The sequence below is a fragment of the Bombina bombina genome, chromosome 3 (assembly GCF_027579735.1).
Source record: "Bombina bombina isolate aBomBom1 chromosome 3, aBomBom1.pri, whole genome shotgun sequence".
Lineage (NCBI taxonomy): Eukaryota > Metazoa > Chordata > Amphibia > Anura > Bombinatoridae > Bombina > Bombina bombina.
Window position 1 is genome coordinate 850,115,352 of NC_069501.1, and position 13,321 is coordinate 850,128,672.

The 13,321-nt window shown below is 40.0% G+C and overlaps 1 protein-coding gene across 1 annotated transcript in view; it reads right to left on the reverse strand.

The window, feature by feature from the left end:
* PCCA (propionyl-CoA carboxylase subunit alpha) overlaps window positions 1-13,321 on the reverse strand; it is an 863,696-nt gene that overhangs the window by 703,615 nt on the left and 146,760 nt on the right. The window contains exon 4 of the mRNA XM_053707812.1: window positions 11,075-11,177. Coding sequence (XP_053563787.1) covers window positions 11,075-11,177 — 103 coding nt within the window. The remainder of the gene's footprint in view (window positions 1-11,074; window positions 11,178-13,321) is intronic.

Consider the following 13,321-nt stretch of genomic DNA (forward strand, 5'->3'; position numbering starts at 1 on the left):
ACTCATGGCAAATATAATTAAAATACATATATTTAAAACTTTATATTAATACATAAAGTGCCAAACCATAGCTGAGAGTGTCTTAAACAATGACACATACTTACCGAAAGACACCCATCCACATATACAGTGGGGCAAAAAAGTATTTAGTCAGCCACCAATTGTGCAAGTTCTCCCACTTAAGAAGATGAGAGAGGCCTGTAATTTTCATCATAGGTATACCTCAACTATGAGAGACGAAATGTGGAAACAAATCCAGACAATCACATTGTCTGATTTGGAAAGAATTTATTTGCAAATTATGGTGGAAAATAAGTATTTGGTCAATATCAAAAGTTAATCTCAATACTTAGTTATATATCCATTGTTGGCAATGACAGAGGTCAAACGTTTTCTGTAAGTCTTCACAAGGTTGTCACACACTGTTGCTGGTATGTTGGCCCATTCCTGCATGCAGATCTCCTCTAGAGCAGTGATGTTTTGGGGCTGTCGCTGGGCAACACAGACTTTCAACTCCCTCCAAAGGTTTTCTATGGGGTTGAGATCTGGAGACTGGCTAGGCCACTCCAGGACCTTGAAATGCTTCTTACAAAGCCACTCCTTCATTGCCCGGGCGGTGTGTTTGGGATCATTGTCATGCTGAAAAACCCAGCCATGTTTCATCTTCAATACCCTTGCTGATGGAAGGAGGTTTGCACTCAAAATCTCACGATACATGGCCCCATTCATTCTTTCATGTACACGGATCAGTCGTCCTGTTCCCTTTGCAGAGAAACAGCCCCAAAGCATGATGTTGCCACCCCCATGCTTCACAGTAGGTACGGTGTTCTCTCTCCTACAAACACGACAAGTTGTGTTTCTACCAAACAGTTCTATTTTGGTTTCATCTGACCATATGACATTCTCCCAATCAGCTTCTGGATCATCCAAATGCTCTCTAGCATACTTCAGACGGGCCCGGACATGTACTGGCTTAAGCAGGGGGACACGTCTGGCACTGCAGGATCTGAGTCCCTGGCGGTTTAGTGTATTACTGATGGTAGCCTTTGTTACATTGGTCCCAGCTCTCTGCAGGTCATTCACTAGGCCCCCCTGTGTGGTTCTGGGACGTTTGCTCACCATTCTTGTGATCATTTTGACCCCACGGGTGAGATCTTGCATGGAGCCCCAGATCGAGGGACATTATCAGTGGTCTTGTATGTCTTCCATTTTCTAATTATTGCTCCCACAGTTTATTTATTCACACCAAGCTGCTTGTCTATTGCAAATTCAGTCTTCCCAGCCTGGTGCAGGTCTACAATTTTGTTTCTGGTGTTCTTCGACAGCTCTTTGGTCTTCACCATAGTGGAGTTTGGAGTGTGACTGTTTGAGGTTGTGGACAGGTGTCTTTTATACTGATAAGAAGTTCAAACAGGTGCCATTAATACAGGTAATGAGTGGAGGACAGAGGAGCATCTTAAAGAAGAAGATACAGGTCTGTGAGAGCCAGAAATCTTGCTTGTTTGTAGGTGACCAAATACTTATTTTCCACCATAATTTGCAAATAAATTATTTCCAAATCAGACAATGTGATTGTCTGGATTTGTTTCCACATTTTGTTTCTCATAGTTGAGGTATACCTATGATGAAAATTACAGGCCTCTCTCATCTTCTTAAGTGGGAGAACTTGCACAATTGGTGGCTGACTAAATACTTTTTTGCCCCACTGTAGCAGATAGCCAAACCAGTACTGAAAACTATCAGCAGAGGTAATGGTATATAAGTGTATATCGTCAATCTGAAAAGGGAGGTAGGAGATGAATCCCTACAACCGATAATGGAGAACCCTTGAAAAGATTTCCCGTGAGAGAAACCATAAAAACAATAGGCGATACTCTCTTCACATCCCTCTGACAAACACTGTACTCTGAGAGGAATTGAGCTTCAGAATGCTTAGAAGCACATATCATAGAATAAATCATAAAAATCAAGCACAAACTTACTTCACCACCTCCATAGGAGGCAAAGTTTGCAAAACTGAGTTGTGGGTGTGGTGGGAGGTGTATTTATAGGAATTTTGAAGTTTGGTAAACTTTGCCCCCTCCTGGTAAGAATGTATATCCCATACATCACTAGCTCATGGACTCTTGCCAATTATGAAAGAAATAGGGATACCTTTCCCCCTGTCTCCCGTTCTTTAAAGGATTTTCCTGTTGCTGACTCCATTAAAATGTACGGTGTCCTAAGTAGAAGGGAGCTTTTCTACTACGGCTCACAGAACTTCGATTCCTATGGAGGGTAGCTGCTCCTTTTCAGATCCATGGATAAGAAGCTGGAGGTTTAATTGTTCATTTGGAGCAATGCTTTATCTTATTAGACTTGCTGTGCTGGCCCACCGGGCATTGTGGCTGATATCTTGGTCAGCTGACAAGCCTACCTGGGGCTTAGTGGTACAGCCTAGGCTTTATAGTTCTGCAGTTGCAGGTTCAATATTTTAGGTTTCCTCCAAATCTACGCTTCTGGTGTTTCCTTTCAAGGATGAGACTTTGTTTGGACTTGGTCTGGCAGAATTATTCTCTGACTTTATGGGTAAAAAAGGTTTTTTTCTACCACACGGTAAGACAAAAAGGAAAGTTTTCCATTCCCTCTTTTTGCAGGGTCAGTCAAGTCTTGGAACCCAACCAAACTTAGTCCAATCTGAGATTTCCTCCCAGGGGCAGATTTCTCCTTCTAGAAGTATCTGCTATCCAGGTATGATGAGGCATTCCTTGAACTGGGTTCAGGATCTTCCTCTCTGTGAGTGATAGTTCCAGTCCCAGTCTAGGAACGGGATCTAGGTATTTACCTCAAGTTTCTCAGGTTCTTACCTTCAAGTAGTATCCATTCTCCTTTGGTTCAAGAGGGTCTGTTCATAACGAATATAGACCTAAAGGATGTGTATTTGTTGTTCCCATGATTTGGGATCTTCACAAGTTTCTGAGTTTCGTCATCCTAGAAAGACTTTTAGGTCTTGGGGTATTGCAAGGGTGCTTTTCTGGACAATATATGGTTCAGGTGTCATCCTTCCTTCGAGCAAACTCTCTTTCAAGAGATCTTGTCCAATCTACTTTCCGATGGATGGGAAATGAATCTGGAGAAGAGTTCCCTTGTTCCATCTACAAGGGTGATTTATTTTGGGACCTTAATAGATTCTCTATTTAGGAGACGATTTCTAACAGAGGTCAGATAAGGATTTATTTATTCCTTTTCCTCTCTCTGCAGTCTACTGTCAGGCCAACAGCAAGCTCTAGTGGTCCGTAGATAACTTAGTCATCTTGCAAACAGAAGGTTCGGAGTTTGGATTTAGCTGCAGTTGATTTAACCTTCACTTTTCAGTGGCTCAAGGTATGGAGGGAATTGTTCTGATGTTTACCATGGACATCATTCCCTTTGCTATTTTCCATAAAATGGAGAGCATTCGGATCTGTCTCAGAGAATTCGGATCTGTCTCAGAGAATAGAGACAGTAGTTTCCTGTAGTGGTTATTCAGGAGTATCTGTCTCGGAGCGCGTGCTTCTGGAGACATTCCTGGGTGATGTGACCACAGGCGCCAGCCTGCGGGGCTGGGTAGCAGTCTGGGACCTGTTTAAGGTGCAGGGATTATGGACTCGGAAGTGTCTGCTCTCCTCTTTAACTTCTTGGAGTTGAGAGCAATTTACAATGCTCTGACAGCTTGACCTCAGTTGTCTTTAGTCCGGTTCATCAGATTCCAGTCGGACAATATCACCTCAGTGGCTTACATCAACCACCAGGGAGGAATTCGGAGTTCCTTAACCATGAAGGAGGTGGCTTGGATTGTTCAGTGGGCAGAAGCTCAGAATTGCTGTCTATCTGCCATCCACATTCCAGAATTGGACAACTGGGAAGCAGATTTCCTGAGCAGACTTTCATCCCGGGGAGTGGGAACTCCCTCCGGAGGTGTTCTCCAGCTTAACCCTCAAATGGGGGGTGCCGGAGTTGGATCTGATGTCGTCTCGCCAAACTTCCAAGGTATGGTTCAAGGTCAAGAGATCCGCAGGCCGCTCTGATAGATGCACTGGCGGTTCCTTGGGTTTTCAAGTTGGCATACCCGTTTCCTCCATTTGGTCTCCTTCCACAAGTTATTGCTCGTATCAAACAGGAGAGAGCATCAGTGATTCTAATAACTCCTGCATGGCCTCGCAGGATCTGGTATGGAGACCTAGTGGAGATGTCTGGAAAACAAAATAAAACACAGAGCGCAACCCACTCTAAGTGTAAAATCATTTAATTTCAAACAATAAAAGAACATGTAAATCGCACGTACAGTGTTGTAAAATAAACAGGCACAATAAAACCAATCCCAGAATGTATCACCAAATGTCAGGGGTGTGATGTCCGTTACCTCGTAGCTCACAATCCCCAAAACGGCTTCCGGATCGCCGTGTAAGAATTCAGCTTATGCCGAGGGATACTCCAAATGGCATTGATAACAGGGAAGCTGGGAGAAGTTCCTTCTGTGCCGCCTCGACGCGTTTCCTCAGGCTACGACCTGACTTTCTCAAGAGGATGTTTGGAGTGACGTCACTTAGGTCTTTTAAACAGTCCCGGTAAGGCGTGCCTCTCAAAGGAGTCATATCATTGGTTGTGACTCATCAGTGAAGTTTTAGGTAAGTCTTGCACGTTACTTATAAACAAAACGTCCTTTCTGAATAAGCTTTAAAAATATAAAAAGTCAAAGTATCAATGCAACAACATTAGACAGTGTTATTACAACATAAAATGCTACATTTAGAATCATGTATTTATACATTTAGAACGAATGATGGAAAAATTGTTACAATCTATTATGGCAAAGTAACAAAGAATGTAGATACTTTTAAACTAGGTAGACTTCTAATGTGGCCTTATGATGATGCTAAATTGCCGAGGGTTTTGGACAGAAGTTTTTTAAACCCACAAGTACACAATGTGTAATGAGCACGGATGGTCTCAGAAGCAGTTATCCGTTTTCATGGGGAATGTTCAGTGTTGTGTTACATGAATGCTTGTAAATCTAGGTCTATATTGAGACCCAGATTACTTACAGTATTCAAGGATTGAAGTTTGTGGATCCAGTATGTTTCGCGTTGCCTTAAACTCCTTAATCTATTTTTACAGCTGTTGGGAGGGATCCAATCTATAACCATAATGCGTAACCCAGAATTGTTAGCATTATGGTAGTTTAAAAAGTGATAAGGTACACTGTGATTATCAACTTTGTTTTTAATATTATTAAGATGTTCACTGAATCTATTTTTAATAAGTCTTTTCGTGCGTCCTACATAAACGCATTTGCAATCGCACATGAGGAGATATACCACATACGTGGATTTGCAAGTGAATTTATGCTGTAATCTAAAAGTTTTTGAGCTATTTGCATCTTTAAAAGTATCCCCCTTTATGATGCGATTGCACATATTACAGTTTTTAGTTCCACATGGCCAAGTACCATTGGTTCTACTGAGCCAATGTGATTCTCTTGCTACGGGGGGTTTGGGTAAGCTCTTAAGTTTTGAAGGCGCTAAGAGGTTTTTTAGATCTTTGTTTTTCTTAAAAGTCATAGTTGGTCCATCAGGCAACACTTTACCCAATATAGGGTCTAGAGTCAAGATGGACCAATGTTTTTTCAAGATGTTCTCTATATCTCTGCTCCCTTGACTATATGTAGTGATAAATCTTATGTCATTAGTCTTTTCAATGTTACATATAGTATTTCCATCGAGTTGTTCATTATTCTTATTAAGCATATTATTTCTATCCATCTTTTTAACCTTATCTTTGATGTTGGATAAAAGACCCGCATCATAACTCTTTTCTTTAAACCTCTGGTCCAGAATATCTGATTCTTCATAGAAATCGTCTAAATGTGTACAATTTCTACGAATGCGTTGGTATTGGCCCAGAGGGATATTCCTTTTCCATCTGGGCAAATGCCCACTCTTTGCACTTAAAAATCCGTTTTTATCAGTTGGCTTTCGATAATTATGAACTGCAATTTTCCTATCCTTATCTACAAATAATATGAGATCCAAAAATTCAATCCGCTCTTTTTCTGTTTTACTGGTAAATTTTAGGTTGAGGTTATTATTGTTAATGTGTTCAATAAACTTTACTACTGACTCTTCTTTCCCTCTCCAGATGATTATAACGTCATCGATGTATCCCTCTGGGCCAATACCAACGCATTCGTAGAAATTGTACACATTTAGACGATTTCTATGAAGAATCAGATATTCTGGACCAGAGGTTTAAAGAAAAGAGTTATGATGCGGGTCTTTTATCCAACATCAAAGATAAGGTTAAAAAGATGGATAGAAATAATATGCTTAATAAGAATAATGAACAACTCGATGGAAATACTATATGTAACATTGAAAAGACTAATGACATAAGATTTATCACTACATATAGTCAAGGGAGCAGAGATATAGAGAACATCTTGAAAAAACATTGGTCCATCTTGACTCTAGACCCTATATTGGGTAAAGTGTTGCCTGATGGACCAACTATGACTTTTAAGAAAAACAAAGATCTAAAAAACCTCTTAGCGCCTTCAAAACTTAAGAGCTTACCCAAACCCCCCGTAGCAAGAGAATCACATTGGCTCAGTAGAACCAATGGTACTTGGCCATGTGGAACTAAAAACTGTAATATGTGCAATCGCATCATAAAGGGGGATACTTTTAAAGATGCAAATAGCTCAAAAACTTTTAGATTACAGCATAAATTCACTTGCAAATCCACGTATGTGGTATATCTCCTCATGTGCGATTGCAAATGCGTTTATGTAGGACGCACGAAAAGACTTATTAAAAATAGATTCAGTGAACATCTTAATAATATTAAAAACAAAGTTGATAATCACAGTGTACCTTATCACTTTTTAAACTACCATAATGCTAACAATTCTGGGTTACGCATTATGGTTATAGATTGGATCCCTCCCAACAGCTGTAAAAATAGATTAAGGAGTTTAAGGCAACGCGAAACATACTGGATCCACGAACTTCAATCCTTGAATACTGTAAGTAATCTGGGTCTCAATATAGACCTAGATTTACAAGCATTCATGTAACACAACACTGAACATTCCCCATGAAAACGGATAACTGCTTCTGAGACCATCCGTGCTCATTACACATTGTGTACTTGTGGGTTTAAAAAACTTCTGTCCAAAACCCTCGGCAATTTAGCATCATCATAAGGCCACATTAGAAGTCTACCTAGTTTAAAAGTATCTACATTCTTTGTTACTTTGCCATAATAGATTGTAACAATTTTTCCATCATTCGTTCTAAATGTATAAATACATGATTCTAAATGTAGCATTTTATGTTGTAATAACACTGTCTAATGTTGTTGCATTGATACTTTGACTTTTTATATTTTTAAAGCTTATTCAGAAAGGACGTTTTGTTTATAAGTAACGTGCAAGACTTACCTAAAACTTCACTGATGAGTCACAACCAATGATATGACTCCTTTGAGAGGCACGCCTTACCGGGACTGTTTAAAAGACCTAAGTGACGTCACTCCAAACATCCTCTTGAGAAAGTCAGGTCGTAGCCTGAGGAAACGCGTCGAGGCGGCACAGAAGGAACTTCTCCCAGCTTCCCTGTTATCAATGCCATTTGGAGTATCCCTCGGCATAAGCTGAATTCCTACACGGCGATCCGGAAGCCGTTTTGGGGATTGTGAGCTACGAGGTGACGGACATTACACCCCTGACATTTGGTGATACATTCTGGGATTGGTTTTATTGTGCCTGTTTATTTTACAACACTGTACGTGCGATTTACACGTTCTTTTATTGTTTGAAATTAAATGATTTTACACTTAGAGTGGGTTGCGCTCTGTGTTTTATTTTGTTTTCCAGCCACTTCCTAAGACCAGGACCGCAGCCCTGTGTCATCACTTGGAGCGGCACCCACCATTCACAACACTATTGGGAAGTATTGTTATCTTCTCCTACGAATAGTGATTTGAGTTTTTGCAATAACAGCAAATTGTAAATTTTAATTTTTTGTTGTTTTTTATATAGGACCATTACTCTGTCCCAATATTTATTGCATCTTGTTATAAACTATATTTCAACTGATATACCTCAATGTATATTGCTTAATTTATCAGGCAATTCCCATCTAGACTATATACATAAATTAGCCTGTTACAGAGAAGCGCTGCTAATTTGGGTTTTACCTATTTCTGTTTGTAGTAACTAGTGGAGATGTCGTCTGTCCCACCTTGGAGATTTCCTCTGAGGAAGGACCTGTTAATTCAGGGTCCATTTCTTCATCCAAATCTCGTTTCTCTGAAACGGACTGCTTGAAGATTGACCATTTAGTTCTGTCCAAGCGTGGTTTTTCTCAGTCAGTCATTGAAACCATGATTCAGGCTCGCAAGCCTGTTACTAGAAAGATTTTCCATAAGATATGGTGTAAATATCTTTATTAGTGTGAATCCAAGGGCTACTCTTGGAGTAGGGTTAGGATTCCTAGGATTATTTCTTTTCTCCAGGAACGTCTAGAGAAGTGTTTGTCAGTCAGTACCCTGAAGGGTCAGATTTCTGCATGATCTATTTTGCTACATATGCGTCTGGCGGACGTGCCAGATGCGCAATCTTTTTGTCAGGCCCTGGTCAGAATAAGGCCTGTGTTTAAGTCTGTTGCTCCACCTTATACTTGTTCTTAAAGTTTTGCAGCAGGCTCAGTTTAAGCCATTGCATTCTATAGATATTAAGTTGTTATCTTGGAAGGTTTTGTTTCTTATTGCTATCTCTTCTGCTTGGAGAGTGTCGTAACTCTCAGCTTTGCAGTGTGATTCACCTTATCTTATCTTTCATGCCGAAAAGGCGCTTCTTCGTACTAAGTTAGGTTTCCTTCCTAAAGTGGTTTCAGACAGAAATATTAATCAAGAAATTGTTGTTCCTTCTCTATGACCTAGTCCTTTTTCTCATAAGAACGTTTGTTCCACAACTTGAATGTTGTGCGTGCTTTAAAATTTTATTTAAAGACCACTAAGGATTTTTGCCAGTCTTCTGCCCTGTTTGTTTGTTTCTCTGGGAAACGTAAAGGCCAAAATGCTTCTGCTACTTCTCTTTCTCTCTGGTTGAGATGTATAATTCGGTTTGCTTATGAGACTGCTGGTCAGCAGCTTCCTGAGAGAATTATGGAACAGATTTCTGCATTATCCATTTTGCTACATATGTGTCTGGCGGACATGCCAGATGCGCAATCTTTTTGTCAGGCCCTGGTCAGAATCAGGCCTGTGTTTAAGTCTGTTGCTCCTTCTTGGAGCCTTATCCTTGTTCTTAAAGTTTTGCAGCAGGCTCCGTTTGAGCCATTACATTCTATAGATATTAAGTTGTTATCTTGGAAGGTTTTGTTTCTTATTGCTATCTCTTCTGCTCGGAGAGTGTTGTGACTCTCAGCTTTGCAGTGTGATTCGCCTTATCTTATCTTTCATGCCGATAAGGCGGTATTTCGTACTAAGTTAGGTTTCCTTCCTAAAGTGGTTTCAGACAGAAATATTAATCAGGAAATTGTTGTTCCTTCTCTATGTCCTATTCCTTCTTCTCATAAGAGCGTTTGTTGCACAACTTGGATGTTGTGCATGATTTTAAATTTTATTTACAGGCAACTAAGGATTTTCACCAGTCTTCTGCCCTGTTTGTTTGTTTCTCTGGGAAACGTAAAGGCCAGAAAGCTTCTGCTACTTCTCTTTCTCTCTGGTTGAGAGGTATAATTCGTTTTGCTTAGGAGACTTCCTGAGAGAATTACGGCTCATTAAATGTGAGCTGTCTCCAATTCTTGGGCTTTAAAAAATTGAAGCTTCTGAGGAACAAATTTGCAAGGCTACAACTCGGTCCTCTTTGCATACTTTTTCCGAATTTTACAAATTTGATACTTTTGCCTCGGCTGAGGCTTCTTTTGGGAGAAAGGTTCTTCAAGCGTTGGTGCCATCCGTTTAGGTCTACCTGTCTTGTCCCTCCCTAGTCATCTGTGTCCTCTAGCTTGGGTATTGGTTCACAATAGTAAACGATAACACCGTGGACTCACCATATCTTAGGAAAGAAAACAAAATTCACGCTTACCTGATAAATTTATTTATTTCCGGATATGGTGAGTCCACAGTCCCGCCCTTTAATTAAAGACAGTTATTTTTTGACTAAACCTCAGGCACCTCTACACCTTGTGTTACTCCTTTTTTCTCCATTTCCCTTCGATCGAATGACTGGAGATTGTGGGAAGGGAAGTGATATTTAACAGCTTTGCTGTGGTGCTCCTTGCCTCCTCCTGCTGGCCAGGAGTTATATTTCCAACAGTAATTGATGATTCCGTGGACTCACTGTATCCGGAAATAAATAAATGTATCAGTTAAGCATAAATTTTGTTTTTATTTTGTATACAGCAGTGTTTTTAGGATTATGATTTTACAAATTGTGTTTATGCTTCCACAGTTTATGTGTAACTTAACAAATGAGTATCATCCTTTGTAAATGTATGTGTATCTTTTACAAATTACATTGTTTACAAAACTAATCTGAGAGTGCCACCTATTGATTGTAAAAATTGTGAAAATAGCAACACAATTAGCTTAGTGATAACAGGAAGTAAACATGTGTTAATAGAAAAGGACGAGTCACAGACTACAGAGACTACGCCTGATGAACGGGCATGTACCTAAAACGCGTCGTGAGTTGTTAGTTCCATCTGGGCAGGCAAGTAATCTGTGACTTGCTTTATTCAGCAATAGCTTTTTAATTATATTTGTTCTTTTTAGTATTTATAAGCGTATTGGATACATCCATCTGTGTATAATATGATATTCATTTGTTAAATGCAGTACATTGTTATTATTCCCTAGTAAGTGCTACACGAGGAAGCCAAAAAAAATAACACAGTCATTCAGATCAAACCAAGAATACTTAAAGAAAAAATCTATTCAAATCATATTGAAGAAATATTCTAATATAAAATGTAGGAACAAAAGTCTAAATAAATATAATACAAAACATCCAGAACTACAAACGTAAAACAAAAATATGAGTGTATACCTGTATTTCTATGTGACGAGGGTTATCAATAAATTTTTCTATTAGCAGGCGGTCATCTCCAAAACTTGAGGCTGCCTCTTGTGATGAAAATCTAAAACCTTCCCTACAATTATAGAAAGAAATTTTATTTACCAAAAAAGCAGTATATATTTTTATTAAGGTTAAAACCATACAGTTTTCACATTTGCAATAGACTACTGACCACTCACTAACAGAAATGTTTAACCTTATACTAAAATATCACAGCTGTCAAATGCATACCCAATATCAACAAAAAGCAAAATTTATGCTTACCTAATAAATTTCTTTCTTTTGCGATGTACCGAGTCCACGGATTCATCCTAACTTGTGGGATATTGTCCTTCCTGACAGGAAGAAGTAAAGAGAGCACCACAGCAGAGCTGTCTATATAGCTCCCCCCTTAAATCCACCCCCCAGTCATTTGACCGAAGGCCAAGGAAGAAAAGGAGAAACTATAAGGTGCAGAGGTGACTGAAGTTTACATTAAAAAAAAACAACTATCTGTCTTGAATAGACAGGGCGGGCCGTGGACTTAGTACATGGCAAAAGAAAGAAATTTATCAGGTAAGCATAAATTTTGTTTTCTTTTGCATGATGTACCAAGTCCATGGATTCCTCCTAACTTGTGGGATACCAATACCAAAGCTTTAGGACACGGATGAAGGGAGGGACAAGACCGGAACCTAAACAGAAGGCACCACTGCTTGCAAAACCTTTCTCCTAAAAATAGCCTCCGAAGAAGCAAAAGTATCAAATTTATAAAATTTTGAAAAGGCATGAAGCGACGACCAAGTCGCAGCCTTACAAATCTGTTCAACAGAAGCATCATTTTTAAAAGCCCATGTGGAAGCTCCCGCTCTAGTAGAATGAGCTGTAATCCTTTCAGGAGGCTGCTGTCCTGCAGTCTCATAAGACAAACGGATGATGCTTTTCAGCCAAAAGGAAAGAGAAGTTGCCGTAGCCTTTTGACCCCTACGCTTTCCAGAATAGACAACAAACAAAGAAGATGTTTGACGAAAATCTTTGGTTGCCTGGAAATAAAATTTCAAAGCACGAACAACGTCCAAGTTGTGCAACAGACGTTCCTTCTTACAAGAAGGATTAGGACACAGAGAAGGAACAATAATTTCTTGATTGATATTCCTGTTAGTAACAACCTTAGGTAGGAACCCAGGCTTGGTACGCAAAACCACCTTATCAGTATGGAACACAAGATAAGGAGAGTCACATTGTAATGCAGATAGTTCAGAAACTCTTCGAGCTGAAGAGATAGCAACAAGGAACAAAACTTTCCAACATATAAGCTTAATATCTATGGAATGCATGGGTTCAAACGGAACCCCCTGAAGAACTCTAAGAACTAAATTTAGACTCCATGGCGGAGCAATAGGTTTAAACACAGGCTTAATTCTAACTAAAGCCTGACAAAAAGCCTGAACGTCTGGAACATCTGCCAGACGCTTGTGCAACAAAATAGATAGAGCAGATATCTGTCCCTTTATGGAACTAGCTGATAATCCTTTCTCCAATCCCTCTTGGAGAAAAGACAAAATCCTAGGAATCCTGATTTTACTCCAGGAGAAGCCTTTCGATTTGCACCAAAAAAGATATTTACGCCATATCTTATGATAAATTTTCCTGGTAACAGGCTTTCGAGCCTGAATCAAGGTATTTATGACTGACTCAGAGAAACCCCGCTTTGATAGAATCAAGCGTTCAATCTCCAAGCAGTGAGTTGCAGAGAAATTAGATTTGGATGCTTGAATGGACCTTGAATCAGAAGGTCCTGTCTCAATGGCAGAGACCATGGTGGAAGGGATGACATGTCCACCAGGTCTACATACTTAGTCCTGCGTGGCCACGCAGGCGCTATCAAAATCACAGAGGCTCTCTCCTGTTTGATTCTGGCAATCAGACGTGGAAGGAGAGGGAAAGGTGGAAACACATAAGCCAGGTTGAACGACCAGGGTACTGCTAGAGCATCTATCAGTACAGCCTGAGGATCCCTTGACCTGGAGCCATAACAAGGAAGTTTGGTGTTCTGATGATATGCCATCAGATCCAACTCTGGTGTGCCCCATAGCCGAACCAGCTGAGCAAACACCTCCGGATGGAGTTCCCACTCAGCCGGATGAAAAGTCTGACGACTTAGAAAATCTGCCTCCCAGTTCTCTACACCTGGGATATAGATCGCTGACAGATGGCAAGAGTGAGCCTCTGCCCATT